General features: G+C 57.8%; 10 protein-coding genes and 1 pseudogene across 10 annotated transcripts in view; 7 read left to right on the top strand and 4 right to left on the bottom strand.

The window, feature by feature from the left end:
• Positions 1–190: 190 nt before the first annotated feature.
• On the top strand, positions 191–2,885 carry ACA1_364540 (uncharacterized protein; the record flags this gene model as incomplete). Its single annotated transcript, XM_004335891.1, has 8 exons — positions 191–374; positions 431–756; positions 778–1,397; positions 1,518–1,623; positions 1,772–1,963; positions 2,122–2,236; positions 2,316–2,581; positions 2,664–2,885. The coding sequence occupies 8 exons, from the start codon at positions 191–193 to the stop codon at positions 2,883–2,885; spliced, it is 2,031 nt and encodes a 676-aa protein (XP_004335939.1).
• A 138-nt stretch (positions 2,886–3,023) lies between these two features.
• Positions 3,024–8,258, bottom strand: ACA1_364530 (annotated as a pseudogene).
• A 1,578-nt stretch (positions 8,259–9,836) lies between these two features.
• ACA1_364520 (Alpha(1,3)-fucosyltransferase 11, putative) lies at positions 9,837–11,349 on the top strand (the record flags this gene model as incomplete). Its single annotated transcript, XM_004335890.1, has 3 exons — positions 9,837–10,104; positions 10,172–10,683; positions 10,744–11,349. 3 exons carry the CDS (start codon positions 9,837–9,839, stop codon positions 11,347–11,349), a joined length of 1,386 nt encoding a protein of 461 aa, XP_004335938.1.
• Positions 11,350–11,579: 230 nt separating this feature from the next.
• On the top strand, positions 11,580–13,433 carry ACA1_364510 (kelch repeatcontaining protein; the record flags this gene model as incomplete). The annotated part of the gene is made up of 10 exons (XM_004335889.1): positions 11,580–11,667; positions 11,748–11,812; positions 11,885–11,936; positions 12,008–12,049; positions 12,106–12,261; positions 12,373–12,528; positions 12,601–12,692; positions 12,790–12,883; positions 12,966–13,038; positions 13,145–13,433. 10 exons carry the CDS (start codon positions 11,580–11,582, stop codon positions 13,431–13,433), a joined length of 1,107 nt encoding a protein of 368 aa, XP_004335937.1.
• A 116-nt stretch (positions 13,434–13,549) lies between these two features.
• ACA1_364500 (EH-binding protein, putative) lies at positions 13,550–15,762 on the top strand (the record flags this gene model as incomplete). Its single annotated transcript, XM_004335888.1, has 8 exons — positions 13,550–13,633; positions 13,703–13,771; positions 13,828–14,241; positions 14,375–14,492; positions 14,581–14,918; positions 14,994–15,116; positions 15,231–15,440; positions 15,562–15,762. The coding sequence occupies 8 exons, from the start codon at positions 13,550–13,552 to the stop codon at positions 15,760–15,762; spliced, it is 1,557 nt and encodes a 518-aa protein (XP_004335936.1).
• Positions 15,763–16,059: 297 nt separating this feature from the next.
• Positions 16,060–18,910, top strand: ACA1_364490 (protein kinase domain containing protein; the record flags this gene model as incomplete). Its single annotated transcript, XM_004335887.1, is given in 10 exon segments — positions 16,060–16,228; positions 16,347–16,468; positions 16,574–16,705; positions 16,820–16,933; positions 17,020–17,106; positions 17,212–17,331; positions 17,435–17,564; positions 17,652–17,759; positions 17,839–18,846; positions 18,864–18,910. 10 exon segments carry the CDS (start codon positions 16,060–16,062, stop codon positions 18,908–18,910), a joined length of 2,037 nt encoding a protein of 678 aa, XP_004335935.1.
• Positions 18,911–19,739: 829 nt separating this feature from the next.
• On the top strand, positions 19,740–21,930 carry ACA1_364480 (uncharacterized protein; the record flags this gene model as incomplete). Its single annotated transcript, XM_004335886.1, has 7 exons — positions 19,740–19,935; positions 20,017–20,287; positions 20,390–20,648; positions 21,031–21,106; positions 21,275–21,536; positions 21,599–21,675; positions 21,749–21,930. The coding sequence occupies 7 exons, from the start codon at positions 19,740–19,742 to the stop codon at positions 21,928–21,930; spliced, it is 1,323 nt and encodes a 440-aa protein (XP_004335934.1).
• Positions 21,931–22,287: 357 nt separating this feature from the next.
• ACA1_364470 (uncharacterized protein) lies at positions 22,288–22,941 on the bottom strand (the record flags this gene model as incomplete). The annotated part of the gene is made up of 3 exons (XM_004335885.1): positions 22,288–22,410; positions 22,554–22,810; positions 22,875–22,941. The coding sequence occupies 3 exons, from the start codon at positions 22,939–22,941 to the stop codon at positions 22,288–22,290; spliced, it is 447 nt and encodes a 148-aa protein (XP_004335933.1).
• A 1,168-nt stretch (positions 22,942–24,109) lies between these two features.
• ACA1_364460 (uncharacterized protein) lies at positions 24,110–24,412 on the top strand (the record flags this gene model as incomplete). Its single annotated transcript, XM_004335884.1, has 1 exon — positions 24,110–24,412. The coding sequence occupies one exon, from the start codon at positions 24,110–24,112 to the stop codon at positions 24,410–24,412; it is 303 nt and encodes a 100-aa protein (XP_004335932.1).
• Positions 24,413–25,659: 1,247 nt separating this feature from the next.
• On the bottom strand, positions 25,660–26,142 carry ACA1_364450 (acetyltransferase, GNAT superfamily protein; the record flags this gene model as incomplete). The annotated part of the gene is made up of 3 exons (XM_004335883.1): positions 25,660–25,832; positions 25,908–26,006; positions 26,106–26,142. 3 exons carry the CDS (start codon positions 26,140–26,142, stop codon positions 25,660–25,662), a joined length of 309 nt encoding a protein of 102 aa, XP_004335931.1.
• A 22-nt stretch (positions 26,143–26,164) lies between these two features.
• The window catches only part of ACA1_364440 (uncharacterized protein), a gene marked incomplete at both ends in the record, with an annotated part of 567 nt that continues 246 nt past the window's right edge, over positions 26,165–26,485 (bottom strand). The window contains one exon of the mRNA XM_004335882.1: positions 26,165–26,480. Within this exon, the coding sequence (XP_004335930.1) occupies positions 26,165–26,480 (316 nt within the window). The remainder of the gene's footprint in view (positions 26,481–26,485) is intronic.

The following is a 26,485-nucleotide window of genomic DNA, read 5'->3' as shown; positions in this document are numbered from 1 at the left end:
CGACGAGTACGGACGGCTCCTCCCATCGATTTTTTTCCCATTTAATTTTATCTAGAAATTTAATTGACAATATAATTATAATTGATAATTAATCTTGTACGGTGTGGCAACCTGGAAAAAGTACTTTTAATAATTTATTTAATCGTAATATTTTTGGCACAGGGGGCGGCCATGTAAGAAGTGCGTGGAGATGGGGAAGGCGGACCAGTGCGTCGACGTGGAGCGGAAGAAGGCCGGGCGCCCCAAGAAGAACCCTGCTGCAGCACCGGCCGCCGCGGCCGCGACGGCCACCACGACCACGACCACCGCCGCGACGGCCGCACCACCCGCCAAACCACAAAACGAGCCCAGCCGGAAGCGAGCTCGCATCGACGGTACCGTCGTGTGTGTCGTGTGTGTCGTGTGTCGTGCCTAACATTTTTCTGTGCAGGACCAGTGGACCAGAAGTTCGTTGCCCCCTCACCATCACCATCACCATCACCTTCAGCATCGTCGTCGTCCTCCTCTTCTTCATCTTCTTCATCGGCGTCATCGCGATCATCACCATCACAACCGCACCCTCACCAGCCGCCACCGCACTCGCACTCGCAACCGCCACAGCCGCCGCCGCCGCCGTCGTCAGCACACGAGCCGCAGCCGCAGCTGCAACCGCCGCAGTTTGGCTCGGTGCCCGCGGGCCAGCCCCAGGCCGGGCCGCATCAGCAGCAGCAGCAGCAGCAGGAGCGACAGAACGAGAAGGAGCTCCTGAGCAGCGCCGTCTCGTTCCTGCTCGACCAGGTCCGCCTGCTCTCCAACACCGTCGAAAGCCTGCGGCAAGAGGTCAACCAGCTCAAGTCCAACCAAAACAACAACATCAACAACACCCCCGCCGCCGCGGACTCTCCATTATCTTCATCGTCTTCATCATCGTCTTCTTCATCAACGACGACCACGGCGACGGCGGCGAGCGTTCCATTTTCGTGTCCGTCGCCGATGGGCAACGTGCCCAGGTCGCCGTCGCCGTTGCCGTCGCCCTCGTTCGCGAGCCACCCGACGCCGTCCGGCTCGACCGCCTACTTCTACTCGTGCCCGCCGCCCTTGTCGTCGTCGCCCTCGCCCCCGTCCTACTCGTCGCCGTCGCCCTTCTCCCCGCCGCCCCCGCCCACCACCACCACCGGCGTGTCGACATCGTCATCGTCGTCGTCATCGACATTGTCGACGCCGCCGCCGCCGGGCCACGTGGTCACCACGTCGACCTACACGACCCAGCCGGGGCCGTCGGGTGGTGGCCAGGCCCAGCACCAGTACATTCCGATCGCGGCCCTGCCCCACTGCCGCGAGATGATGGACCACTTCTCGTTCCTCCTGGCCTTCGACCTCAAGTCCTCCTACCTGCCCTTTGTTGTCGACGACATCGCGTACGCGTGCTTGACATTCCACTATTGCATCATCTGCGCGCACGTGCTGAGGCTAATGCTGTTGCTGACGTCATCATCGCCACACACAACACACAACACACAACACACAACACGCACTAGCAAACCGGTTTGTGTGGTGCGGTCCCCGCCAGCTGGCGACGATTCGGTGCCGCCCGTGTTCTACTTTGTCAACCGCTCCATGGCCGACCTCCTTCTCTATCGCGTGGTGCGTACACGCGTGCCTCTTGTGTGCGTGTGCGGTGGTGCGTGTGCGTGTGCGTGTGCGTGTGCGTGTGCGTGTGCGTGTGCGTGTGCGTGTGCGTGTGCGTGTGCGTGTGCGTGTGCGGTGTGTGGCTGACACCAGTCGCCCGCAGGACGAGCTGGTGGGCCATTCGGTGCTGGGCATCTACGCGCCGGACGACAAGACCAAGATCCAGCTTATGCCCCACGTGGAGGACCTCCCCTTCTCGCCCATCATCCTCTTCAGCCCGCTCGTCATCCGCAAGGACGGCACCATCGTCCGCATGTCCACCCGCCTCCAGACCTTCTCCACCCGACGCCTCACCGTACACCCCTTGCTTGCTCACTTGCGCGCGTGTCGTGTCGTGTCGTGTCGTGTCGTGTCGTGTCGTGTCGTGTCGTGTCGTGTCGTGTCGTTGGTCGTGTCGTGTGGTCGTGTCGTGGGTCGTGTCGTGGGTTGCTGATGGAGGGGGGGGGAGCGCAGCCGGATTGGACGATCATTGTGGTGGACGGGATCGAGGAGGTGGGAGCCACCCTGGGCTCCTCCTCCATGCACGTGCCCCAGCTCCCCAAGTGGCTCGGCCAAAACACCACCGCCTGTACGCCCTCCTATCACGCCGCACGCGCTCGCCACACACGCCCACCGCACACGCCGCACACGCTCATCGCACTCAACAGTTCTGAAGTCGGTGCTGTCGATGACGGGCCTGCCGAGGAACCCGGGCGGCGCCTCGCTCCACGAGTTTCACGGGTCGAGCCCGGGCACGGCCACGGCCTCGGCGTCGAGCCCCAGCGGCGGCGGCATGTCGACGATGGGCCACAGCCACATCGGCCGATTCCCCCCGAGCCTTCGCATGCTGGGCGACGCCGGGCCGCCGCCGCACCATCAGCACCAGCACCACACATCGACGACCACCAACCAGCACCACCCGCCCCTGACTCAGGTGCGTGTGCGGTGTGTGCGGTCGGGTGTGTGCGGCGAGTACCGCGAGTGCGAGCTAATGCGTTTTTTCGGTGTCGTCACAGGTGAGTCTGGAGGAGGTGGAGGAGGACGTGGCGGGGAAGCCGAATCCGTCGGGGGACGCCGACCTGAACGAACTGCTGACGCAGCTCATGCCGGCCTCAGTCTTCACGCCCGACTACGCCTCGTGGATCGGCGAGGGCACCGGCGGCGGCGACTACGCCTCGCCCATGGGCGACTCCGCCGCGCCCGACAGCCACCACCATCAGCCCCACCACCAGCCCTAGGCTCCACTTTGGGGTGTAAATAAAAACAAATTTATTAACATGAGGAGTATGTTGCAGTGTGATATGTGTGATGATATGTTGTGTGGGTTATGTTGCATGTGTGGTGGTCGTATATGTATGACACACATATGATGACGACTACTCGCTCTTCTCCTTGCCGAACTGGACTTCGGTGACGCCCTTGCCCATGGAGAGAGTGGAGGCGGCGCCGCCGGTGATGGTCTGCACGGCGGCGTCGATGAGCTGCGTGCCGCTCCACTTCTGGTGGGTGAGCGTCGGAATCTGCTCGCGCTCCTCCGTGCGCTGGATGCGCTCCACGTAGGCCAGCATGCCGCGCTTCGCGTAGTCGCGCGCCAGCTGCGTTGCAATCAAACCGTCCGAGTGGAACCCTGTGCCACACGACACACACGTTTTAGCCACCGCACACGGACACTCAACCGCACGCACACGCACAACCATAAAGAATGGTAGGAAGAGGGTACCAGCGACGGTGATGAACTGCCAGACAAAGCCGTAGGAGGCGAGCTGCTTGGTGTAGTTCTCGATGTCGCTGTCGGTCATGCCGTGGGCCGACCAGTTGAACGAGGGCGACAGGTTGTAGGCCAGCATGGCGTTCGGGTAGACCCGCTTCACGCCCTCGGCGAACTCCTTCGCGTCCTTCAGGTGCGGCACCGACGTCTCCATCCACAGCAGATCCGCGTACGGCCGGAACGCAATCGCACGATCTGTTTTTTTTTGTTAATAAATTTATCAATAAACAACAATAACAAATAAATAACAAATAACATAATAAAAAATAAATCATAAAAAAAGTACCAATGCTGACGGGGATGCCGTTTTGGAGGCGGTAGTAGCCCTCGCGGGTGCGGGGCTTGTCCCAGCACCAGGGGAGGCTGACGCCCAGGTCCTTCGCCAGCTCTCTGGCCTTGGAGTGGCCCAGCTTCCTCGCCTTCTCCCACTCCTTCAGATACGACTGTGTGTGGCCCGCGCCGATCATTAGCCGCTGCGCACGTGCCGTTGTGTGTGTGTGTATGTGTGTGTCACGTACGGCAGCGTCGCGTTTCTCGTTCTGGAGGTGGTTGGCCACGGCTTCGTGGTAGGTGCTCAGCTGCGCCTCTTCCATCCATTTCTCCGTCAACCTTATTATGACATGAACAACAATGTCACAGTCAACAACCGCACACGCATGCAACACACACACACACACACACGCGCGCGCGCGCACACACACACACACACACACACGCACACACGCACATCACGACACAATACGAGGGCCAGGACGTACGATTGGATGTCCTCCTTGGTGGCACCCTTGGCGATGGCGTCGGTGAGGAGATCGTTGAGGGCGGGGAGCGCGCCGTTGGGCGTACCCAGGATGTAGGGGTGGTCGCGCTCGTCCACGTTCGAGTCGAGCAGCGTCGCCGCCTCGGCGTCGGTGCGGCTCACCACCAGCGTGTCGGTGCCCATGATGTCCGCCTGCAATCGCGCCGCCGCCAGCCGATCGATGTGCTCCCTGTCATCGCGGTTTGCGGTGAGAAACAAAAGAAGAAGAGAAAAGAAAAGGGAAATAACGAAGCGGTGGTGGGTACCTGGTCGACACGAGCACCTTGCCCGCCAGGTGGCCGCACTTCTTGGTACCGGGCTTCTGGTCCTCAAAGTGAACGCCAGCCGCTCCACGCTCTGCGAGTGCCGTGGGTTGTGTGTGTGTCGTCGTGTGTGTCGTGTGTGTCAGTAAACGCGAGGGAGATGGCGATGGCGAGAAGTCATGGGCTTTACCGATGAAGAGCTTGGTGAGCTTCATGATGGCGGTGTTGCCGCCGTGTCCGGTGTCGCCATCGGCGATAATCGGACGGAAGTAGTCCACCGGCGGCGTCGCATTCCTCTCCTCGCGCGACATCATGAATCGTGCGTGCCTATGTACCACACACCCACACATTCCGTACAGTCAGACCACATTTCAGCACATTCCGAGCCACATTCCAGACCCGCGACTTACCTCTGCTTGCGGTCGTGGAAGACCTGCGCGCGGAAGAGGTGGTCGACCTTGTTGGGGACCGTGTCCATCGGGTAATCAGCCAGATCAGGCCTACATGTATGTGGAATGTGGGGTAAGCCAAAAATGGCAGGAATGTACTACATTCCAGAGAGCGTGTACCGGGGTCGTTGGAGGTGGAGGCCGTGGACGAGCACTGCCAGCCGCTGACGTAGACGGTGGAGAGGTAGGGCGCCATGGAGATGACCTGGACCGGGTCGAGCGCTCCGAAGGTGTGCGAGTAGCCCTTGGTCTCCCGCAGGTGCGAGAACAGCTTCCATGCCTTCTTGGCCGTCTGGTTCGACGCGTAGTCCTGCTGCAGCGTGCCTCGCTGACGCACCACGTCCTCTGCAAGCACATGACACACGCGACACGCGGCAGATACGAGGCACACGCACATGCACACGCGCACATTGAGGTGTTCGTGTGAGATGACGTCATCACACGTCAGAGACCTCTTGGGTTGAGCGTTGAACGTACCGGGCGAGTAGTGGCGGACGGTGTCGGCCCAGCGCTCGTCCTGCCACCAGCGCCTGACGTCCTCGACCTCGAGCCAGAAGTTGCTCTCCTCCTGGCCGTTCATCAGCTGCCCATCCGCCACCATGTGACGCGTCAGGCTGTCCACACGACGCACGCACACGTCAGCCAACCGCACACACGCATACGCACACACACGACCGCACACGAACCTGGGGTCGATGATGAATGGGTATGCGTAGGAAGTGAGGAACTCGGGCGGCTTGGAAGAGGTGCACATGTCGATGAAGAGCTTGGAGGCTAGCTTGAACTTGCTCTCGTCGTAGGCCTTCTTGCCGATCTGCTTGTACACCTTGCCCAGCTCCTCCTCCAACACCTTTGACAGCGTGTCGCGCGACAGCTCCTTCTTCTTGCCGTCGCTCCACGTCACCGGCGCTGCGCACACGCACACACAACTCAACACATTGCTCGTGCGCGTGTGCGGTGTGTGCGGTGAGTACCTTGGTGGCGGAGCCAGCTCCAGACCTGCATGCGTGAGATCTCGGCGGTGGCGGCGTCCTCCATGAGGTTGAAGATGGGCACGCAGCCCTGCCCGCGCAGCCACGACTCCAGGTACTGCAGACCGACCGACACGTTGTGCCGCAGGCCCTTCTCGGTGATGTTGCCCTGCGGCACGCGCAGGAGGTCGGCCGCGGCGACCTTGGCCTCGTCGCGCCGGGCGGTGTTGATCTGGTTGGGCGCCTTCATGTGGGCGTCGAAGATCTCCTTGGCCACGGGCACGAGGCCGGGGTGGGCCACCCACGTGCCGTCATGCCCGGCCTTCACCTCGCGCTCCTTGTCCTCCCGCACCTTCTTCATCGCTTCCTCATTCGCTTGCTGCACACGACACACACGACACACACGACACACACGAGAAGCGCGTTGGTGAGTGCAAGAAGAAGAAAAGCAGGGGCCTGGAGTAGTGGTATGTACGGGGTCGTTTTTGATGGGGATCTGCGCGGCCATGCCGCCCATGGCGTGGGCGCCGCGGCGGTGGCAGGTCTGGATGAGGCGGTCGACGTAGGCCTTCATGAAGGGCTGGGTCATCGTCACCTCGCTCCGGTCGGGCAGCACAAAGTCCGGACGTTCCCTGAACTACACACAGCACACAAACAAATAAGTGATAAATAATAACATAATTGATAGCTAATGATACAATAACTATAATAATTCTCTAATTAAGGAGAGAGGAGTACCTTCTTGATGAAGGAGAAGATGTAGTCCCACCGGCCGCAGTTGAGACCGGCCGAGTGATCCCGCAGCTCGTATAGGATCTGATCATGCAAGCAAAGGTGGTCAACATTCACACTGGCACGCACCACACGCACGCACCGCACGCGCACGCACGCACGCGCGAGTGCCGAACCTCGTCCATCTGGAAGGCGGCGAGGATGGTCTCGATGAGGACCGTGGCCTTGACGCTGCCGCGCGAAAGACCCATGCGGTCCTGCGAGAAGTTGAAGACGTCGTTCCACAGGCGCGCCTCGTGGTAGTGCTCCAGCTTGGGCAGATAGAAGAACGGGCCTGCATCAGAGCGGTGTGTGAGCGAATGGAAGGCACAAGTATTACATAAGTAATATGTTCTTATTTCAGATAGGAAATTTCTTTTCTGTTGCGACGTTGTAGCGATATGTACCCTCCTGCTGGCGCGCCAGGGTCTTGGCGTTGTGGAAGAAGTAGAGGCCAAAGTCGAAGAGCGAACCCGACACGGGCTTGCCGTCGACCAGCATGTGGCGCTCGGGCAGATGCCAGCCACGAGGCCTACAGTTGTGTTGTGGTGGTCATTGTAAGTAGCGATTATATATTAAATCTGAATTATAGAACATATAAATCCATGTGGAAAGAAAAGTGCATAGAAACGACATAACAGGGTCGGGGCTGTAAGGCAGTACCTGACGAAGAGGGTGGCAGTCTGCTCGTTGAGCTGGTAGGACTTGCCCTGTTCGTTGGTGTAGCCGATGACCTTGTTCACGGCGTCCCTCAGGTTGACCTGCCCGTCGACGTTGTTGGTCCAGGTCGGCGAGTCTGTGTGCATTGGTTGCGTTAATTGTGTTGTGTTTGTGTGTTTGTGTGTTTGTGGTGTGTGTGTGTGTTGTCGTACTGGAGTCCTCGAAGTCGGCCATGAAGCAAGACGCGCCAGAGTTGAGCGCGTTGATGATCATCTTGCGGTCGACGGGTCCGGTGATCTCCACGCGTCGATCCTGGATGGCCTCGGGCACCGGGGCCACCTTCCATTCCGACTCCCTCACGTGGCGCGTCTCCTCCAGGAAATCGGGCAGCTTGCCCGCATTCAACTCTTGCTGCACCTGTTTTTCTGGGGTAAGCACACGCAACACAAGACGACACGACACACGCCAATCGCACACACAACGACACGCGATAACACGCACGCACGGCAAGGGAAGGGAGTTGGGCGCGTACCCGCTCGCGGGAGCCGAGGAGCTCCTGGCGGGTGGGCTCGAACTGGCGGGAGAGGGACGCCACGAAGTGGAGCGCGGCGGGGGTGAGCACGGAGGCACGCTCCTCGTTGACGGGGGCCAAGATCTCAATGCCATCGGTCTGGAGCGACCTGTTGATGTCGTGCGACAAGTCCCTCTCGGTCTGTCCACAACACAATAATATTGTTATATATTAGTATGTATGTTCACAATGTATAAAAGAGATGATGCATATATAGGGCACATATGTTGAGTAGGACGTACCTTGCGGGCGTAGGTACGCCACAGGGTGGAGCCCAGGGCTCTTGAGGTGACGGTTAACCCAGAGGAGGAGAGTATGGAACGTCCTCCTCCACGTAGCAGGCTATTCCTCGCGGTCAGCATGTTGATGGTGACTGGTCCGGTTGAAGGCGCGTAGTAGCGGGGACGGCGGTGGCGTTGTTGTTACCTCCTGGGTTGGGTTTGGGAGGGATGATGAGTACAGGGGCGTGGGCCTGGATAAAAGGGGATCGCGAAGACCACAACAACACCACATGTCCAAGCGGCCCAGGTGGGACTGGGCCTCCTCCCAACGCTTCGCTCGGGGGGCGCATGGGCTGTGCGGCCGCCCCTTTATATGGACTGGAATTTGAAGCCGTTTCAGGCCCTGCCATGCCGAACTTGTTCGCATTCCAAAATTTGGGACTGGGCTGGGCTCTTGCTGTGGTGGTTTGGGCTCTCAGGCCAGCACACCTCTTCACCCCACTCTTCGCCACAACTTTCTATCGACGAAGGCCTTGGTCGCGTTTTGGCATTTGGTGGCGGTGGTGGGTTGGTACCTTAGGGTGAGCTCGAGTGTTGCGGTTGCTTCGTCGCTGGCCGAGAAGAAGAGGAAGAGGAAGGCGGCAGGGCGATGTTGCTTGTTGGTGTCTGCAGGCTTATGCGAGTTGCGCCGTAGCTGTGCGCGTTGTGTTGTATCTGTCTGTTCTCTCTTGAACAGGCGTGGCCCTGGAGTGGGAGCTGTATGTGGGTGCCGGCGGTGGTGCTGGTGGTGAGTAGAGAGAAACCACCCAAGAGGCACCACCTCTATATATGTTGGCTGCCGCCGTGCGAGTGGTGGCCAAGATAGCCAAGGGGGAAACAGCCCACTCCCACCTCGCACATCCCAACGCAAAACCTGAAGAAATTCACCTCGTACGCGATGACTGGGTACTTCCCAAGCCCCCTCTCCTTCTTGAGGCCGTGGAGGGTTGCTCCGTCCATCATCCCTGACCATCGCAGCTCACCGTATCCATCAAACTGGCGAATGGTTGTGGCCGAGACTGTGTCGACAATCAAGTCAACACAAAATTTCGTGATAGTTTCGCCAGAAGAGAACGTTCTGTTGTTCTCCCCAAATGGCGGCCGCAACAAGTCGAGGTGGCGCGGTGCCGCTCTATCCTCTACTATCGTTCGGCTTTCGTGGCGCCAGCGCACGGCAGTTCCTGCTCGAGCTGGTGGTCCGAAGCGTTCCTCCACATTGAGGTTTGAGTGAAGGTACCTTTACTTTTCGAGGGTGGCCGACCTCCTTGGAGCTTGGAGCGTGGTGCTGGCGATGCAAGGAACTCCCGGGGTAGTGCGCAAGCGCAAGAAGAGTGGCTCTCCGTGTCATGGCTGCCCCCAGACCACAAGTCCAGCATATTCGCGCGTGATTTCCGCAATTGATTGGAGCTTGCTGGTAGATGGAGGGGCACAAAATCGCGAGTTGAAGATTCATCTGAACGCAAATTCGTGGAGAGTTTGTGAGTGTGGGTATCTCAAATTGGGGTGGAAGATCTATAGATTAACAGTACGAGTGAGTTGGCGAAGGGCGGCCTTGCCGCAAGTGTGCGACCGCCGAGCAAATCATTTCCTATTCATTTTCCTCAATGGGCCAAAAAAGGGAAAACCCCCTTTCTTCTTTCTGTCGGCTGTTCCGCAAGGAGAAGGCAGTAAGCCTAGGGGATGGTGACGCGACACTCCTGCCAGTGCCACACTCTCGACATTCTATTCGCCGGCCTGGGGTTGGGGCCTGTTTTGTTCGTGCTGGTGGTCGGCAGCGGCTTTCTGAGCTCATGGACCGGCTTGGGGGACCAGGGGCTAGTTGAGGACTTCGAGCCTCCACCTCAGGGCAGCAACGCAACCACCATCCTCTACTACACGACGTGGTTTGAAAATGTGGTCGCTCCACTCACAGGGTATAAGCTCAAAACATGCCCAGGCCATGGCGCAGGTACTACCCACGGCCAACACAGTGGCTCACACACAAATTGATGATGCTGATGCTGCTGCTGCAACAGCACCCCTGGAATGCGCGTTCACGAGCAACAAGCGAGCGCTCGACCAGGCGCACGTGGTTGTGTTCCACTCGCGCGACCTCGAACTGGCCAAGATGCCTGCGGCCAGGCCGTTCGCCTCGCAGCTGTGGGCCTACTGGTCAGAGGAGAACCCCCTGTACGACCACCGCTCGTGCGGGTGGTACTACCGGTTCAAGTGGTGGGAGCGCCAGTGCGACAAGGTGTCACTCGACCCCGAGAGATTGGCCCTGTTCGACCTGCGCATGGGGTACCAGCTGTGGTCCGAGGTGGTGGTCTCCTACATCCACCCCTCGCTCAAGCAGCACACAGACCGACCGATGTCGCCCAGCTGGCAGGAGCGGCGGAACGCGGTGGTGTGGATCGCCAACAACTGCGCCTCGTTCAACAAGCGCGAGAAGTACATCGCAGCGCTCATGAAGCATTACCCGGTGCACTCCTACGGCGACTGCCTGCGCACCATGCCCGGCAAGGAGGGCAAGGTGAGCGAAGAAGAGGTATGAAATGCGCTTAACATCACTTGTGTGTATTGTTTACTCTAATATGGTGGAGAACAGATATTGAAGCTCATGAGCCAGTACAAGTTTGCCTTCGCCTGGGAGAACGCCAACTGCGCGGACTACGTGACGGAGAAGCTGGTGCATGTGTTCATCTCGGGCGGGCTGCCGATCGTCGACGGACCCGACGACTACTCCCCGTTCGTGCCCAACAACCACTCAGTCATTCGGGTGTCCGACTTCGCCGGACCCAAGGCCCTGGCCGACCACCTGCGGCTGCTCGAGAAGGACCAAGCCCTGTACGAGAGCTACTTCACCTACAAACCGCCCACGTCCCACTACCACCCGGCATTCCTCGCGGCCGACCTGGGCCAGGACATCGGTTGCAAGCTCTGTCGAGCTGTTGCACAGCAACGGGTGGAGGCCCATGCAGGCCGCAAGAAGGTGGTGCAGCTGGATGGGTCGTGCACGCGGCGGCGGTGGGACCGCGAGTACTACGATGACGGCACCATGTCGTCCGGGCCGGCGGAGCTGTGGATCGAGGAGTGGGGCTTCGGCAGCGAGGACCTCGTACTCTGGGCGATCGGGGTCGGGGGCATGCTGGCTTCCCTGCTTCTCGCTCGGTTGCATCGCCGTAAGCACAGGCTCGAAAAAAGCACACGATAATGTTGTGATATTATTATATCGTTTTTGCAAATATATATTTTATCGTTTTTAAAACTCAACCCAAAAGCCACTCAACGTAGCAGCACAAGGCAAGATGTATTGGCACAAGATTAGGGCAACGGGGGGCAATGATAAGCCTGGCCACCGCCTGTGCCACACGCTCACCCCACTGCCTGGTCACCGCCTCCTTTTGTTCGGTACGCAAACGTGCCCTTCAACCATCTTCGAGCATGCTGGGCTCAAGTTGGTGGGCGCCCTACACAGGTGGATGGAGCGGCACGGAGCAGAGATACAACGACTTGTGCTTCTTTGACGCTGGTGCGTAGTGCGCTGCTGGGTCATGTAGTAGCAGGAAGGTGCCCCCCCTCTACGGTGACTCACCAGTTGGTGCCACGCAGAAAGCGAGGAGTGGACCGTCGTGCCGGCGTCTGGCGACATCCCCTGCGCTCGTTCTACACACTCGGTAGCTCGCCTCGCCTCGCCACACCTCCCCCTTGCAAGCACGTGCACACTGACCTTGACGTAACATGCGCAGATCACCCTGATCAACGGCGGCAAGCAGCTCCTTATGTTCGCTGGCTACAAGGGTGGCGTGATGCGGTTCTTTATGTCAGCGTGGAGTGGGTGCAGAGCACTTACGTATGCTTCTGTCTGGCAGGTGACGAGCAGCGATTCAACGACGTTCACGTCCTCGATTTGGGTATGTTCTTCTTGAGTGGCAACCGCGCAGTCACATGACGTTGGCCGTCGGTGCAGGCACGCTGACGTGGACGAAGGTGGAGCTGCCTCAACCGACGCCGGCGCCACGAAACACGCATACGGCCATTCTACTCGGCGATGGCCAACGCCTGGTGGTGTTTGGCGGCAGAGACGAACACAAATTCTTCAACGATTGCTGGATCCTCGATGTCGGTACACAGAAGCTCACTTGCCCGATCAGTTGCCTGCCCCTGATCAATGAACACACACACACACACACACACACATACACGACACACACACACACACACACACTGCATACAGTGAGAATGCAATGGCGAGAGGTGGAGACGACTGGCCCACTACCTTCCCCACGCTCCGGACACTCGGCGGTCCTGGTGCGGCACCACAACATGCTCATCTTTGGCGGCTGGAGTGGTGGCTACCCGCGGTTCAGCGACGTCTTCGAACTCAATCTGGGTATTCCCCCCCCCTCGCTCCGCTGGCAACGACAGAATGCGGAGTATGTGCTCATCCAGCGTGCGCGTGCAGATACCGGGGAGTGGAGGGAGCACTCACCCACGGGCGATCTACCAAAGGGGAGATCCGGCCACGCAGCGTGCCTGCTCAACCCCTCGCTCATGGTAATGTGCGCCTTCGAGTTACTGTGTCGTGTGCGGTCGTGTGCCCTGTGTCGCGAATCACGCGTCTCTGCGCTTCTCACCCAAGAATGGCCCGCAGATGATCTTCGGTGGTTGGGGCCACGGCAGGTACCGTAACGACGTGCGTCTCCTGGATCTGAACACTCTGGCCTGGCGCAAAACCCGCCCCTTGGGTACGTGCCATCATCTCCCCGCTCGCACGAGCCTCTCGGCTCGGTCGTTCACTCAACACGTGCGGCTCCCCACCGCCCGCAGGCGAGCAGCCCGACAAGCGACGATTCCACGCCCTCGCACTCTTGGACGACAGAGTGTACTTGTACGGCGGAAGGTACGCCAACATCACGACCGCATCCAAGTGGCACAGTCAGCTGATCGAGAACTCATTATGCATTGGATTTATCACTATGTGTGTGTGTAAATATATATATCGGTAGGAATGAGGAAAAGCACTGCAAGGACCTGTACGCGCTCATCCTGGGTCCTCGCCAGCTGCGCGCGCTCTGCGTGGCCCACCTGGTGGCCAACTACGAGCAGTACGACCCGCAGCACTTGGCCCTGCTGCCCGAGGACGTCCAGCAGCAGGTGCGCACGGCCCGCGAGCGCGAGGAAAAGCGTCGGAGAAAGCTCGTGGCCTGTGAGTCCTACGATGTGATGCTCGAAGATGAGGATGATAGCGAGGAAGAGGAAGATGATGAAGACGAGGAGGCCGTTTCGTTGCCCTAGAAAGAAATGTAAAGAAAAACGTTTCCCTTTATTTCTCTTGTGAATATTTCTGCTTTTTTCTTTTTGTGACGAGTCGGCCGGCCGTTCCAAAGAGTTGTCGATTGCAATCTAAGAAGATGGATCTGCGCTCGCTGGTAAATTACTACCAGGAGAAGGATAAGGTGGGCGAGGAGAAGAAGGCGCAGGAGCAGTCATACCCGGTCGATTACAGCGCGGCCGCTACTGCAACCACCTTCTACACGCCCCCTTCCATTCTCACTGCCGAGCAGCAGCTGCAGCAGCAACAACAGTACTACCAGCAGTACTACGCTTACTACGGCTACGGCCAGCAGCCGCAGGTCTACGCCACCGCCCCCGCGGCGGGAGATGATGCGCGATTTCTGGATCTGCTGAGCCATCTTCGACTGATAAGAAGAGGAAGGCCGAGGATGCCGGAGATGCAGAGGTGCAAGAGGCCAATGATGAGGTGAAGAAATCGAAAGTCGATGATAAGAAGGGAAAGAAGAAAGCGGAAGAGGAAGATGAAGAAGAAGAGGAAGAGAGCAGCGATGAAGATGACAGCAGCAGCGAAGAGGAAGGCGAAGGGGACGGCGAGGGCAAAAAGTTGAAAAAGAAGAAGAGGAGGGAGGGCGAGGCGAAGGAGTACTCTGAATTCCACGGCGACACCATGTACGATTACCAGGGCCGCACCTACATCTCGCCTCCTTCCAACCTGCGAGCGGCGCCACACGAGTGCTTCATGCCAAAGAAGATGCTTCATCAGTGGCGACTCGGCGCCGGCAAGAAGAACAAGAGCAAGAGAAAGAAGGTATCCAGCGTCACGATCGCGACACTCTTTTTTCCCTTCTTTTGCTCATTTCGTTTGGAGGCTTATTTGTTATAATTTATTTATTCTTATCAATTAAGCACGTGATGATTTATTTCTTCGTTCACATCATTAGGCCAAGGATTTGAGGCGAAAGAAGATGCGAATGCAGCAACAGCAGAAGGGCAACAAGCTCGGCAACTTCTCGGTCGAGACCGTCATCAGTAAGCCCCAGAACCAGGACCCCACCAACGGTTCGAAAAACAACTCTCACACTTTGCTGCCAGCGCTTCTCTTCGTCTTCTGCTTCGTCTTCTTACCTTTACTCACCACCTGGTACAGGCGTGAATGCGATTCGGTTGTTCCCCAAGTACGGCCATCTCGTGATCTCGGCCAATCTCGACGGCACGGTGAAGCTGTTCGATCTCTACAACGACAAGCGCTGCCTGCGCACCTTCTATGGCCACACCAAGGGCGTGCGGGACATCCAGTTCAACCACGACGGCAGCCAGTTCCTCAGCACGTCGTTCGACCGCACGATCAAGCTGTGGGACACCGAGACCGGCGCCTGCATCCAGCGGTTCTCCAACCGCAAGCTCGCCTACTGCGTCAAGTTCCCGCCCCACGCGCGCGACCAGAACCAATTCATCGCCGGCTGTTCCGACAACCGAGTGCACCAGGTACCCGTCTCTCTCTTCCTTGTTCTTGTTCTGCCGTCGGCCACCCACACTAACCACGCGCGCACGCCGCAATAGTGGGACATTCGTACGGGCAGCACGGTGCAGGAGTACAACTACCATTTGGGACCCGTCAACGCGCTCGAGTTCATCGACGAGGGCCGACGATTCATTTCCTCGTCCGACGACAAGTCGCTCAGAGTACGCAACGCCTCCCCCCGCCCCGCTCACCGCCTGCGCGCTCGTGCGTTGCGACATACGCAGAGAATTCAAATTACGCGCACTGACGCGGGGCTTTGTCGACACAACACACAGGTGTGGGAATGGGGCATTCCGGTGGAGATCAAGGAGATCCGGGAGCCCTACCTCCATTCGATGCCGGTCATGGCGCCGCACCCGACGGACCCGTGGATCATTACCCAGTCGATGGACAACCAGATCCTCGTCGTCAGCACCAAGGACAAATTCAGGATGAACAAGAAGAAGCGCTTCCTGGGCCATCTCGTCGCCGGCTACGCTTGCCAGGTAACCTAATCACACACGACACACGACACACACACACAACACACGACACACACGACACACACTCAAAGCACACACTGTTCATGTGTGTGTTTGCTCATTAGTCTCTGCGTCGTGTGTGCAGCTCGGGTTCTCGCCGGACGGGCACTACGTGATCTCGGGCGACGGCACGGGCAACCTGTGGATCTGGGACTGGAAGACCCACCGCATCCTCAAGAAGCTTGAGTGCCACGAGAAGGTGCTCATCGGCTGCGAGTGGCACCCTGTGGAGCCCTCGCGCGTTGTCACCTGCAGCTGGGACGGTACCATCAAGCTCTGGGACTGACCCACCGTGGCCGAGTCACAAACTGGTCCAAGTACCCCACCAAAGAGAGCTCATTCGTTCATTCTTGAATTGGGTCTTCGTCATCTTCTTGCTTCATAAGAAAGAAGAAAGAAGAAGAGAGATGACCACATTCACCGCAGGCTCAATGCACTCACCGCTGCAGTGCGTGGGATGTTGGTTGTGCGGCACTCGCGCATTTTTGAACATTTATTGAAACAACTAAAAAACACTGTTTTATTTCACTTTTGTAATGTTTTCCCTCTGATAATCTCGTGTTCAACATTACACAGGCCGAAGATGGATTCGTTCTTCAAGCAATTGGACAAAGGCCTTGATTCGATTGCCGGCAAGATTGAGAAAATGGAGAAGAAATGGAACGAGGGGGGCGTGGCAGGGGAAGAGGGGGTGGGCGATGTTTACTCCATTAACGGCTCACGCTACCGCGTTGTCAAGAAGCTCGCTGAAGGTCTCCTCTCCTTTCCATTCGCTGCAGTGTATCAGTTGTTTGAACCGTGTAGCACTTGCCAGTGCACTGCCCGTGATTTTAATTTCAATCGCTCCCCATCTTTGGAGCGTCTACGCAGGTGGATTCGCATTTGTGTTTCTTGCGGAGCAGGTCGAGACCGGCCGACCTGTAGCCCTGAAGCGCATCCTCGTGCAGGACGATGAACACATGGAGATCATCAAGCGGGAGATCAACTTCCTGGTTTCCCTCCCCTGCCTCTCCTGCAGCTCTTCTTGGTTGGCCTTGCAAGGCCACCACTTCACCCATCATCATCTCACCTCATCATCATCTTTTCGCGCAACACAGAAAACGCTGAGCGGGAAGGAGGGCATCGTGACCTTCCTCGGGGCCGCGTCGTTCAGGAAGCCCAACCGACAGGAGGTGGTGGTCCTCACCGAGTTCTGCCCGCGCGGTAGCGTACTCAACCTTATGTACCAGGTGCCCACTCCCCCGCGCCCCACAGACCTCTCACCCAACACGCACTCCCAACACGCACCGCCGCACGCGCACACGCCGCCGCACGCGCGTGACGTACTCACACTGCAACGACAGAGGGAACGGAATCGAATGACGGAGACCGAGATTCTGTTCATCTTCGAAACGGTCTGCAAGGCCGTGTACCACATGCACAGCCTCGAACCGCCCATCGCCCACCGTGACTTGAAGGTAAAACCACCCGTAACAATGAAGACGCCCACGTTCTTCTTCTTCTTCTTCTGACGCGGTGTGGCAATGGTGCGCTGTGTATTCAGGTTGAGAATGTGCTGGTGGGCAAGAATGGCGCTCTCTACCTGATTGACTTTGGCAGTGCGACCGTGGTCACCTATGACACCGACAAGGTACCTTGACAGCAACAGCAGAGGCAGCCTATCTCTCTCCTGCTCTGTGATGGATGGTTCCTAATCACTGTGTCGTGTGTGTCGTGTGTGTCGTGTCGTGTGTAGCCGCACATCAGGAACATCGCGGAGAACGACATCAACAGGAACACGACCTTGCTCTACCGCGCCCCCGAGATGGTGGACCTCTACCGCAAGCAGCTCATCAACGAGAAAGTCGACGTTTGGGTAATTCCGCACGCATAAAACACACACGCGCACACACACACACACACACACACACGCACAACACACGACTCATGTTGGTGGTGAACACTCGGCTTGTGTGCAGGCGCTCGGTTGTATGTTGTACAAGATGATGTACTATGCCGACCCGTTCGACGGCAAGCTAGGCATCCTTAACGCGCGCTACCGCGCACCCGACTTCCCTCCCTACACCCCCAAGATGCACGACCTGCTCAGTGCGCGCCCGCCTACCGTCTCCCGCCCGTGTTGCGTGTTGCGTGTTTCTGGCCTTTTTACTAACGCTGGCACTGGCGACACTCCAGAGTTTCTGTTGACGGCTGACCCCGAGAAGCGGCCAGACATCTGCGACGTCCTGGAGAAGCTCGGCACCTCCGTGCCCCGCATCCAGCGCAAGTCCGCGCCAGCCAAGCGTACTCCCCTCCCCTCCCTCTGACCACCATCCACCGCCGCCCGAGCGGTGCGCTGATCGACGCTTGTTGTTGTGAGCAGAGAAGAGCCCCTCGACGCGCGCGACAGAGAATGGCGGCGGCGGAGACGGCGGCGCTGGCGGCAAGGACCTCTTCGCGATGCTCGATTGGCAGAAAAACGATGACGGCGCCTCGTCGTCGTCACCGGCGGCGGGCCAACGGAGCAGTGCGAAGGAGGCCCGCGCTCGTTCGCCCTCGCCCACCGCCGGGGCCGACAGCCTCATCTCCGACTTTGCGCAGAAGGCCACCATCGGCAACGGGAACGGAAACGCGGCCAACGGGAACGGCGACGCCACCGACTTCTTCGCGACGTTCGATGTGATCGCGCAGCGCCAGCCCTCGCCGACCTCTTCTTCATCATCGTCCTCCTCCTCCGCGGCCGCTTCGACCGACTTCTTCGCCTCGTCGTCGTCGAACAACAACAACGGCGACGACGCGTGGGGCGACTTCTCCACCTTCTCCTCCGCCTCCGCCTCCTCGACCACTCCCGCGCCGGCCGCCGGCGCCGCCGCATTCGGAGCCCTCGATTCCCTGATGATGGGCTCGCCCGTGGCGTCGCCCACCACTGCGCCCCGGGTGCACCCGGAGAAGAAGGACATCCTCAGCCTCTACGCCACCCCCGAACCCGCCGCGTCGCCCGTGGCGTCGCCCATGTACGGCGGCCACGCGGCCTTTGCACCCTCGGCCCCACCGATGTCCGGCGGCGTCGGCACCACCTACAACTTGGTGCCGATGGGCATGCCCATGGGCATGGTCTACGTGATGGCCCAGCCGACGCCGGCCGGCGTCGGTTCGCCGATGGCGTCGCCCCTCTACGCCCACGCGCCGTCGCCTCTGGGCGCGCCGCAGCAGGGTGCACCCTACGGCAGTGGCGCCGGCGCGTCGCCGCTGATGGCCCAGCGCGCGCCGCTCGGCAACAGCGGAGGCCTGACCCCCATGTCGACGCCACCGCTCACGCCCCTCTCCACGCCGCCTCTCACGCCCATGAGCGGCCGCTCGGGTCCCGGCACCTCCTCCGGGCCTGCCAGCGGTGGGGCGGCGGCCCAGCGCAGGGCGATCCCTTCGCCGACCTGTGGAAGACCGTCAACAAGTAAGTGGACCACTCCCCATCACCACCACCGCCACGGCGAGCGACAACCACCACGACGACGTCACCGACGACAAGGGGCTCTCATCGACGAGTAACGCAGCGCAACCTGAGGGAAAAGAGAACGAAAGCGCAGCGCCCCGAGACAGGAGAGAGAGAGAGAGAGAGCAAATGGGGTCTTGGCCCGAGACAACAAGATACGCTTTCTCTCTGCGTGTGCCCCCCCCCCCATCACCACCGCCACCAGCACCACTGCTCTCTCTTTCTGGATTGGGTGGGTACCCAGCCTGGGGCAACACCAGGAAGGAAAGCTCGGCGATTGGCCGAAGTCGTCGCGGTTGTGGTTGTCTGTCCGACGGCTCCGGAACGCGTTTCGGCCTGAAACTCGCGCACGTCCCCGTGCGTACGGCTCTTGGTGATGGTGACGATGATGAGCGCTCATCACACTCCGAGCCATCAGACATCTTGTCACGAGGCCATCACTTCTTTTCTTCGTCCTCGAGCGCTCTCTGGCCTCTCTGGCTCGAGTCAATCACGTCACACGGCCAACCTCCGCCACCGCGCGGTGTTGTTGAAGACTGTGGAAGGCTTCCGCTCGGTTTTCCACGGAGCGCGCTTGTGGTGTGCATCGGCTTACCCCGCAAGGAGACCAACAGCAACATGCCTTGGCTGTCGGCACTCCGCCTCGACGCCCTACAAATAGTCACGACCAAAGGGCCATCATCTTCTTCCACCATCCTTCGACAGTGTCAACCAACCACACTTACTACTTACGACCACCACCTTCTCACCGACCACAACAAGAACAACCGCTGAAGAGAACCACCACCAAGACGATGCTGATGAAGATGAACTGTGGAACGCTGTGGGCAGTCTTGGCGCTGAGCTGCGCCCTCTTCCTGGCCCACACGGAGGCCAACCTGAACCCGCGCCGACAATCCTACGACCAAGCCCACTGGTTCGACCCCGCCTACGACCTCACCCTCAGCGTCGTCGTCCCCTTGGCCAAGCGCCAGGCCTCCTCCAATCAGAGTACGTACTTTTAAAACTCTATTTTACCACGTATTCATATTAAGAAATTCTTATATATTTATATTCTATCTTTTCCAACAGCAACCGACGAGACGCAGGCGTACAAGGCGACGGACTTTGGGTGCACCGACGATGCGCTGGAGTGGTGCAGGCAGCAGGGCGGCGTGGTGTCCTACCAGCAGTACTCCTACGTGAGCGGCCCGAGCGTGATGGCCTTCGGGCGCAAGCGGGCCTACTGCAACATGGGCACCTACACGCTGACCGAGGTCGAGACCCTCGCCTCGCCCTTCCTCACCCTCGCCCAGATGGCCTACGTCAACCCGCTCGCCGACTTCACCTGGAACCACACCCAGTACGCGCCCCAACCCCTATATATTTAATATTGCATAATTGTATATATATTGTTATGTATATATATTAATATGTTGCTGACATGCAACCAACGACCAACCAGATGGGGCAATCCGGCGAGCCAGTACTGCGTGGAGAGCAACGGGGCCACGGTGAGCGTGATGTTCGTGGACTCGGCGAGCACGTGCGTGGGCACGGGCTGGTCGACCCTGCCGGCCGAGACCTCGCTCGGTCTCTCCAACTCGTGCGAGTTCGCCGACGGCTCGTCGATCGACGCGTGGGCTCTGTTCCACGGCCAGGCCAAGTCGCCTGCCAAGCGCATTACGCCCCACTTCCGCACGCAGTTCGCTGGCCAGCCGTGCGTGTGAGCGCTGAGGCCTCGAATCGAGCAGAACACACAACACGACCAACGCTGCGAACCTCAGAGGAGAGTTCGAACAACGGAGGTCTGGGATGTCACCAACGAGATATATATTTACTCTACACTGTCAATGAAATGTGCCATTCATACCACAGCCAACCATTATTCATATGTTAATTTGAAAAAAATACCTTTCCAGCTTTCTCGTGTAGGAGAGTTCTTGCGGCTCACCCTACCAACACGCCAGCGTGGTCCTTCGATTCGAAGCTCGAAAGATGACGAAGCTTACCAGTGGCCTTTTGGGGCTAGTTCTTGTGTTGTTGAGCTGCGCCGCACTGGTGTCCGCCAGCCTGGACTCCGCAGATCTCAGTGACCAAGCCGAGATGATGGCGGCCGATCCCTCGTACGACCCCACCCTCATCGCCCGAGTCCCTGTGCGCAAGACCACCAACAACCACAGTACGCCCCCTCCCCCAACCTCAGTTATTGATTTTTCTTCTTGCTTCACCAAAAGTTACGTTTTTAATCTTATGACTATAAAAGGAAACGATTACGAATCCTATGACCATAAAAGGAAAATACAGAGAGCCTAAATCTCATTGATTCTGTTTGACCTTTTTTGTACAGCGCTTGTCGCGTACAAGGCGGCCGACTTCAAGGCCAGTGAGGAGGCTATCGGGTGGTGCTTGAAGCAGGGCGGCAAGATCTCCTACAGCCAGTACTCCTACATTAACGGCCCTGACGTGATTGCGTTCGGTAATAAGAAGGCCTACTGCAACATGGGCACCTACACGCTGACCGAGGTAGAGACCCTCGCCTCGCCCTTCCTCACCCTCGCCCAGATGGCCTACTTCCACCCGATCCCCAACTTCAAGTGGGACCGCAAACAGTACAACATACCCTTTCGTACAACTCGCCCACACATTGCTTCTTACGAGTGGTGCCAATCAGGTGGGGCAATCCTGCAGCCCAGTACTGTGTTGAGAGCAAGGCCTCTACTTTGGGCTCCCTCTACGTGCCAGAGATAGGTACTCCCCAGCTGTGTGTTCGTTTTACAGCTCTTCTTGTAGAAGATGCCGACTCCACGTTATATTGGTGCAGAAATGTGCGTGACTACCGGCTGGTCGGTGCTTCCCGTGGAGGAGTCTGCCGGCCTCTCCAACTCGTGCGACTTTGCCGACGGCTCGTCCATCGAGCCCTGGGCTCTGTACTACGGTCGGCTGCACCCCATCGTGGCGCCCCACTTCCGCACCCAGATCAAAGGAGCGCGGTGCATGAGATAGATCGTTCGTCGCAGCTCCTCATATCTTCAAAAACAGTACTTGATGCATGGTCGGGGGGGAAGGGGAGGGAATGCAGGAGCATTTGCTCGGTTGGAGTTGAAGCGCGTGAGATTCGAATGCTTTGTGGCGTGTAGGCAGTGGCAGATGTCGACAAGTCCTGGGGGTGTAGCTCACATGGTAGAGCGCTCCGTTCGCATCGGAGAGGCAGCGGGATCGATACCCGTCACCTCCAGACATTCCTTTTTCGTGTGGCAAGCTGATGCTTCACATGCCACTCCGTCTTTTGGGGTGTCCTTCGCTCCTGTTTCGCCCTGCTCAAGAAAATGGCGGGAAATAGAATTTATTTTTTTCGGCGGCTCAGCCAACGTCCTCAGGAGGCACAACGCCCATCGGCTGGGCGTGCTCCTGGACAAGCTGCGTGCACAGGCCGACGAGGCCTGTGATCTGGTGGTTGAGGGCGCGCTCTGCCTCAAGGCTCTCCTGGAAGGAATTCACTAAGAAGTCAACCAGCTTGATCATTTTGGAGCGGTACGACTGACCTCGTCAGCCTGTGGTGGGTCGTGGGAGTGAGATAGTTGGTTCTTGTCCCTTGAAATAGAAGTAAAGAGTCTGTGCTCCAGTACCATTTGGAGGCGCTTCTGCTCACGCGCCTGCTGGGCATGCTTCTGCTCGTCAGCAGCCTTGTTTGCTGCTGCGCGCTCCTCTTCTGCCGCAATCTGGCGTGAGGTGCGTGCCAGAAGTTCACGTTCGCGCAGGGTGGTGATAGCCATGCGCCCACGCTCAACAAGGGCCTTGAGCTCCCTTTGGGTGTTGGCATGCACTTGGCGTTGACTCTCAAGCTCCTTGTTGGTGAGCTTTTTACGCCCAGGCTTGAATGGCTCTGTGAGTGTGAGAGCGAGTGAACAAAATGCAGAACAAGAAGGGAACAGGACAGAAGAACGTACTTTCTTTGAACTCACGGTTGATCCATGAGTTAGAGCAGACCAGGTTGGCATAGTGGGCATCAAACATCGTGTTGTCAGCATCAACAACAGCATGGTGATGGGTGCGGATGAGGTGCCACAGCATCACAGCGCATAGTAGGGTTCTTGACAAGTGTCTCAAGGAGAGCAAAGTTCTTGATGTCTCTTGTGGCCAGTTGATGCGGGTCTTCCCCTGTTGCAAATAGATCAGCCTGATGGCAGGGGGGGGGGCAAGAAAAGAGGGCAAGGTGGATGTACTGGCATCAAGGCCTGCTGAAGATCAGTGCACTCAACCTCAGCCTCCAAGCTCTCATCTTCATTGTCTGTGCCTTCAATCTCCTTCTCCTTGGTTGTAGACTCTGAATTGAAAGCAATGTTAGTGAATTAAGAAAGATGGACTGACCAAATGGGCTGATTGTACCTGTGTGGGCTCTCTTTGTTGGTGTATGTTTGTGCTTGGCTGGGGTTGCAGCCTCTGGAACAGCACTAAATGGGCCAGCAGCAGGGGCAGCAGGGAGACTTAGTGGCTCAGGAGTGGGGGTGGGGGTGTTGGTGTTCATGGGAAGCAGTGGATGGTGAAACTATGAACATGGAGAGGCTTGATTGGTGCTTGCTGGTGACATGGCTAAGAATGCAGGGGGAAGAGGGGTAGATTGTGGGTTTGGATGTCACTCCTGTTGATAGAAGAAGAGAGATAGAGAGCTGTGAGCCTGTTCACAAGAATATCACTGCCACCCAAGGCTGCCAAACCAGCACATGCTCCGCACCGGGACCGATGGGCTTGGTCGGGGGTTCTATTCTGGTCGTAGCTGGTTTCAGTTTGGGTGTCTTTGGCTTCGTTGTGACCAGCGGGAGCAGATTTGGTTGTTGGGGTTGAAGTTGGGCCTTGATTGAGATTATTTTTTTTTCTTGTTTTTTCACAACCATGCCATCATCCACCACACCATCGCCACTTCTTCTCCCAATCAAGGTCACTATCATTTGTCTTTTTATTTATTCTACATGCCTCCACCAACACATCTTTAATCAGCAGCTTTTGGCATTCCTCCTGCTCCTCATCCTCTCACATGTTGAGTGGTGTGCCATTCTATGTTATGCCAACAGCATTCAGCGTTGAGAGCCCCCTCTCCCTCCTTGGATGGCACAATGGACAGTGCAAGTGGATGTGCTCTCATCTCCACCCAACCCTCACCAACTTTTGTGGGCACCTTGAAGAAATGACTGGCATCAACACAACCTTCTTCTTCACCATCCATGACACCCTCCTCACAAAGGGGCTCCAAGATACTGAAGCCCTCACCAGTGACTTGCAGCTTCTGCTGCTCCTCAACTGGTTGTGTGAGATGCCCAAGCTTTCAACCTTGGGCCAGAAATTCAACATCACCAAGTTGCTCACCTCTACAATGATCCATGTGCTCATCTATGACCTTCATGAGGTACTGCAGGAGCTTGTCCCCATCACTGCTCAGGTGCACATCTTCTCTTTCTTCTCCTTTGTGTGGTGTGCACACAGGGTTTGATGTGAGGTCTGCCCCCCATCACACCTTGTCTGTTGGCATGACCATGTACATGGCACTGTTCATGGCTCTCCAGAGCTACAAACAGTTGCCCTCTGGTGTATCTACCACCTTGTTCAACACAGTCTGGTGACTGCCCCACTCTATGCCAATGGCCTGTTGCAGTGGCGCTGGACACATGCTGGCCTTGAGATTGACTTGGATGCTGATGACTGCAGTGACAGTGATGGTGAGAGCTTCAGCAGTGACAGTGGTGATGACTCAAGGGAGTGGAGCACTGATGAGGACTATGACTCTCTGCTTGTGCTGGTTCCTGGCCTTTCATAAATAATAAAAAAGTATTTTCTTGAGCAGGGTGAAACAGGAGCTAAGAATGACACCCCGCCTGCAGTATCCTGTATCTGTATGCCCTGCCTGCATGGCTCACATTCCTCAGTTGGTTGGAAATTTCAGCACTTTGGCATTAGTTTACTGGGGCCAAGATAAGAACTTCCTCACTGCAGCAGGGGTAACCACATCCTGCTGTGCACCAAGGAGCTGGAGAGAGGCTGAGTGGAAGCAATCAAGGGTTTGTGTTGCCTAGGTGAGATGGAAATCAGTATGTGCACACTTTTCTTTTGGTGCAGGCAGGTGACTGGGGGACATAGAGGTCATTGTGTACATTACTTCACCACATGGATTCAACAGTGCCCCTCTCTTTTAGGTTTTCTCTTCTTAGATACAATTGTCTTTGCATGCACTTTTGTAAATGACAGGACCTCTCATGTCAAAAGAGCTCAGGTTATTTCTGCACTCTGTCTTGTCCAGCATAACCCTGATGATGCTCTGGACTCCTCAATTATCTGCCAATGTGGAAGGTACCTGCCTCCAGCCCTTCAGTTGGCTTTCTGGCTCCCCTCCACCCAACTCAGATTTGCAGCATATTGTCCCAAGCCTTGCCTTGGTGGAGCCATCACTGATCCCAGTGGCATGTGAAGCATCAGCTTGCCACACGAAAAAGGAATGTCTGGAGGTGACGGGTATCGATCCCGCTGCCTCTCCGATGCGAACGGAGCGCTCTACCATGTGAGCTACACCCCCAGGACTTGTCGACATCTGCCACTGCCTACACCCCAAAGCATTCGAATCGCACGCGCTTCAACTCCAACCGAGCAAATGCTCCTGTGTTTCGTTCATTGCCGCCCCTACAACGGGTAAGTTGTTGATGCATGATAATGCGAATTGTTTCTGTTGAGGAGTGTGCCGTCTGATCAAAGGGTCATGATGCGCATGTTCATCACGCCTGGAGAGTTGGCGGCCTGCAGGAAGGCCGGCGAGGTGATGGTGTTGTACTCGCTGAAGCCCACCTTCTCATACGCCTTGATCGCAGCGGTGTTATCGCTGAGCACAGTGATCTGCGCCTTCGTGTAACCCAGCTGCCTACCTACTCACCAGAATTGGTTTCAATAATTGCCTCATCATCACACACGACACACGACACACACGACACAACTCGCACCTTTGGCAAGGGCGGCCTGCATGAGGAGGTTGTTGACGCCTTGCCTACGGAACTCGGGCTTCGTGGCTACGAACTCCACCACCCAGAACTCTTCCGATCCTGGGCGAGGGCAGCAGAACACATCACGACCACACAGCGGGTGAGACAAAGAGTCAGGCCCGACCGGGGCGTTGATTTGAGGAGAGACCAGCAGCTTACCAGCCAAAGCGACCATGCAGCTCATCACCGCCGCCATCCTGGTTTGCGCCTTGGTGTTGTCAGCAAATGCCATGCCTGGCGGTGTTGTGCATCGCGTACCGATCCTTCAGGGCAACAAAGTCTTCTCCAACCCATCCATGCTTGGCGGCCAACACGGCAGCCAGGAGGGCGGAGAAGTTGGGCATGGGCTTCTCCTTGTACGCGAACCCGGTGAGGCCTGATGCCGTGCCATGAGGTGAGCGACACGTAGAGACGATTGTGAGAGAGCCACAACTGTAGGGACACGAACCGCCGGCGCGGGTCCCATCTTCGGCGTGAGCCACGAACCAGCCGTCCCAGTGGGTGAACGACCCCTTCCCCTCCGCCGACTCGTCTCTGCG

Source organism: Acanthamoeba castellanii (assembly GCF_000313135.1).
Source record: "Acanthamoeba castellanii str. Neff unplaced genomic scaffold scf7180000084641, whole genome shotgun sequence".
Classification (NCBI taxonomy): domain Eukaryota; phylum Discosea; order Longamoebia; family Acanthamoebidae; genus Acanthamoeba; species Acanthamoeba castellanii.
Note: the sequence above shows the minus strand (reverse complement) of the source record. Positions and strands in the feature narration are given on the sequence as shown.